The sequence below is a fragment of the Electrona antarctica genome, assembly GCF_951216825.1.
Source record: "Electrona antarctica genome assembly, chromosome: 16".
Classification (NCBI taxonomy): Eukaryota; Metazoa; Chordata; class Actinopteri; order Myctophiformes; family Myctophidae; genus Electrona; species Electrona antarctica.
In genome coordinates this window covers 10,719,224-10,721,723 of record NC_136797.1, presented here as the reverse complement: position 1 = coordinate 10,721,723, position 2,500 = coordinate 10,719,224, and the positions used below count along the sequence as shown (strand labels likewise).

Genomic DNA, 2,500 nt, shown 5'->3' with positions numbered 1-2,500 from the left:
CGATGTCTCTCGATGCTTTTATTCACGGTGAAATATCGACCTTGTATCTAAAGAATTAACTTACATTTGTTTCCTTTGTAAAAATTGTAATTTTGTGGATTCAAATAAAAGAGTGTAAAAAACGTGTACCTCGTATCTCTCGATGGGAGCCTCCTGCTGCTCCTGTTGCTCCCGCAAGGTGTGGTACTCCTTTTCAAACTTCTTCAGCTTCTTCTGGCTGATCTGTGGGGCAGAGAGAGGTACAGACACTGGTGATCTGTGGGACTAGAGAGAGGTACAGACACTGGTGATCTGTGGGGCAGAGAGAGGTACAGACACTGGTGATCTGTGGGACTAGAGAGAGGTACAGACACTGGTGATCTGTGGGACTAGAGAGAGGTACAGACACTGGTGATCTGTGGGACTAGAGAGAGGTACAGACACTGGTGATCTGTGGGGCTAAAGAGAGGTACAGACACTGGTGATCTGTGGGGCAGAGAGAGGTACAGACACTGGTGATCTGTGGGACTAGAGAGAGGTACAGACACTGGTGATCTGTGGGGCTAGAGAGAGGTACAGACACTGGTGATCTGTGGGGCTAGAGAGAGGTACAGACACTGGTGATCTGTGGGGCTAGAGAGAGGTACAGACACTGGTGATCTGTGGGGCTAGAGAGAGGTACAGACACTGGTGATCTGTGGGGCTAGAGAGAGGTACAGACACTGGTGATCTGTGGGGCTAGAGAGGTACAGACACTGGTGATCTGTGGGGCAGAGAGAGGTACAGACACTGGTGATCTGTGGGGCAGAGAGAGGTACAGACACTGGTGATCTGTGGGGCAGAGATAGGTACAGACACTGGTGATCTGTGGGGCTAGAGAGAGGTACAGACACTGGTGATCTGTGGGGCAGAGAGAGAGAGGTACAGACACTGGTGATCTGTGGGGCTAGAGAGAGGTACAGACACTGGTGATCTGTGGGGCTAGAGAGAGAGGTACAGACACTGGTGATCTGTGGGGCTAGAGAGAGAGGTACAGACACTGGTGATCTGTGGGGCTAGAGAGAGAGGTACAGACACTGGTGATCTGTGGGGCTAGAGAGAGAGGTACAGACACTGGTGATCTGTGGGGCTAGAGAGAGGTACAGACACTGGTGATCTGTGGGGCAGAGAGAGGTACAGACAGACACTGGTGATCTGTGGGGCAGAGAGAGGTACAGACACTGGTGATCTGTGGGGCTAGAGAGAGAGGTACAGACACTGGTGATCTGTGGGGCAGAGAGAGGTACAGACAGACACTGGTGATCTGTGGGGCAGAGAGAGGTACAGACACTGGTGATCTGTGGGGCAGAGAGAGGTACAGCCACTGGTGATCTGTGGGGCTAGAGAGAGAGGTACAGACACTGGTGATCTGTGGGGCTATAGAGAGGTACAGACACTGGTGATCTGTGGGGCAGAGAGAGGTACAGACAGACACTGGTGATCTGTGGGGCTAGAGAGAGGTACAGACACTGGTGATCTGTGGGGCAGAGAGAGAGAGGTACAGACACTGGTGATCTGTGGGGCAGAGAGAGAGAGGTACAGACACTGGTGATCTGTGGGGCAGAGAGAGGTACAGACACTGGTGATCTGTGGGGCAGAGAGAGGTACAGACACTGGTGATCTGTGGGGCAGAGAGAGGTACAGACACTGGTGATCTGTGGGGCTATAGAGAGGTACAGACACTGGTGATCTGTGGGGCAGAGAGAGGTACAGACACTGGTGATCTGTGAGCTAGAGAGAGGTACAGACACTGGTGATCTGTGGGGCAGAGAGAGGTACAGACACTGGTGATCTGTGGGGCAGAGAGTGGTACAGACACTGGTGTGTGAACTAACCCATTTTGACCTGAGATCAGATTCTAAAAATGTCTTTTACATATTGACAGTTTTCTGAAAAAGCTATGTTTCTATGTCAGTCGTTCTTCGACTTTTCAAAAATAGCAGACCTACAAGCACGTAGCGCGCCACTCGGTGGCGCGCTATGAGCTTGTAGATCTGCTATTTTTCAATAGCTAAAACATAATGCTAACACCACTAAGAACATTAATTCAAGTACCGCACTTCCCGAATCTACAAGCGTCATGATAAGACGCATTGTGAGCTTGCAGATCCGATCTGCTATTTTCAAAAGGAAGGTACTTTCTACTTTTGGTATACTTAAAAAGGACCAGATCACTTTAATCATATTTCTTTGTATTATCTCTTCTTTTCTCTAATCATGTAGATAACCAAGTATTCTAACCTGTGTATCTAATCTAGAATTCAACTGCGACGCGTTGTGAGCTTGTAGATCGGCAATTTTCAGCAAGTGTAAAATCAGTCATTACGACGGCATGAAGGCCCGACAAAATACATTTTAGTCGACTACATCAACTGCAGATTTAGTCGACTGCAATCTTGATATTTAGTCGACTAAAACTAGTCTAACACTAAAACATTCCAGGTGACTAAAATATGACTAAAACTAAATTAAGTTTTATTCC

General features: G+C 48.4%; 1 protein-coding gene across 2 annotated transcripts in view; it reads right to left on the bottom strand.

The window, feature by feature from the left end:
• Positions 1-2,500, bottom strand: part of rabgap1 (RAB GTPase activating protein 1) — a 155,918-nt gene that overhangs the window by 19,355 nt on the left and 134,063 nt on the right. For both annotated transcript variants that reach the window (XM_079523705.1, XM_079523704.1), the window contains exon 21: positions 130-222. In XM_079523705.1, coding sequence (XP_079379831.1) covers positions 130-222 — 93 coding nt within the window. The remainder of the gene's footprint in view (positions 1-129; positions 223-2,500) is intronic.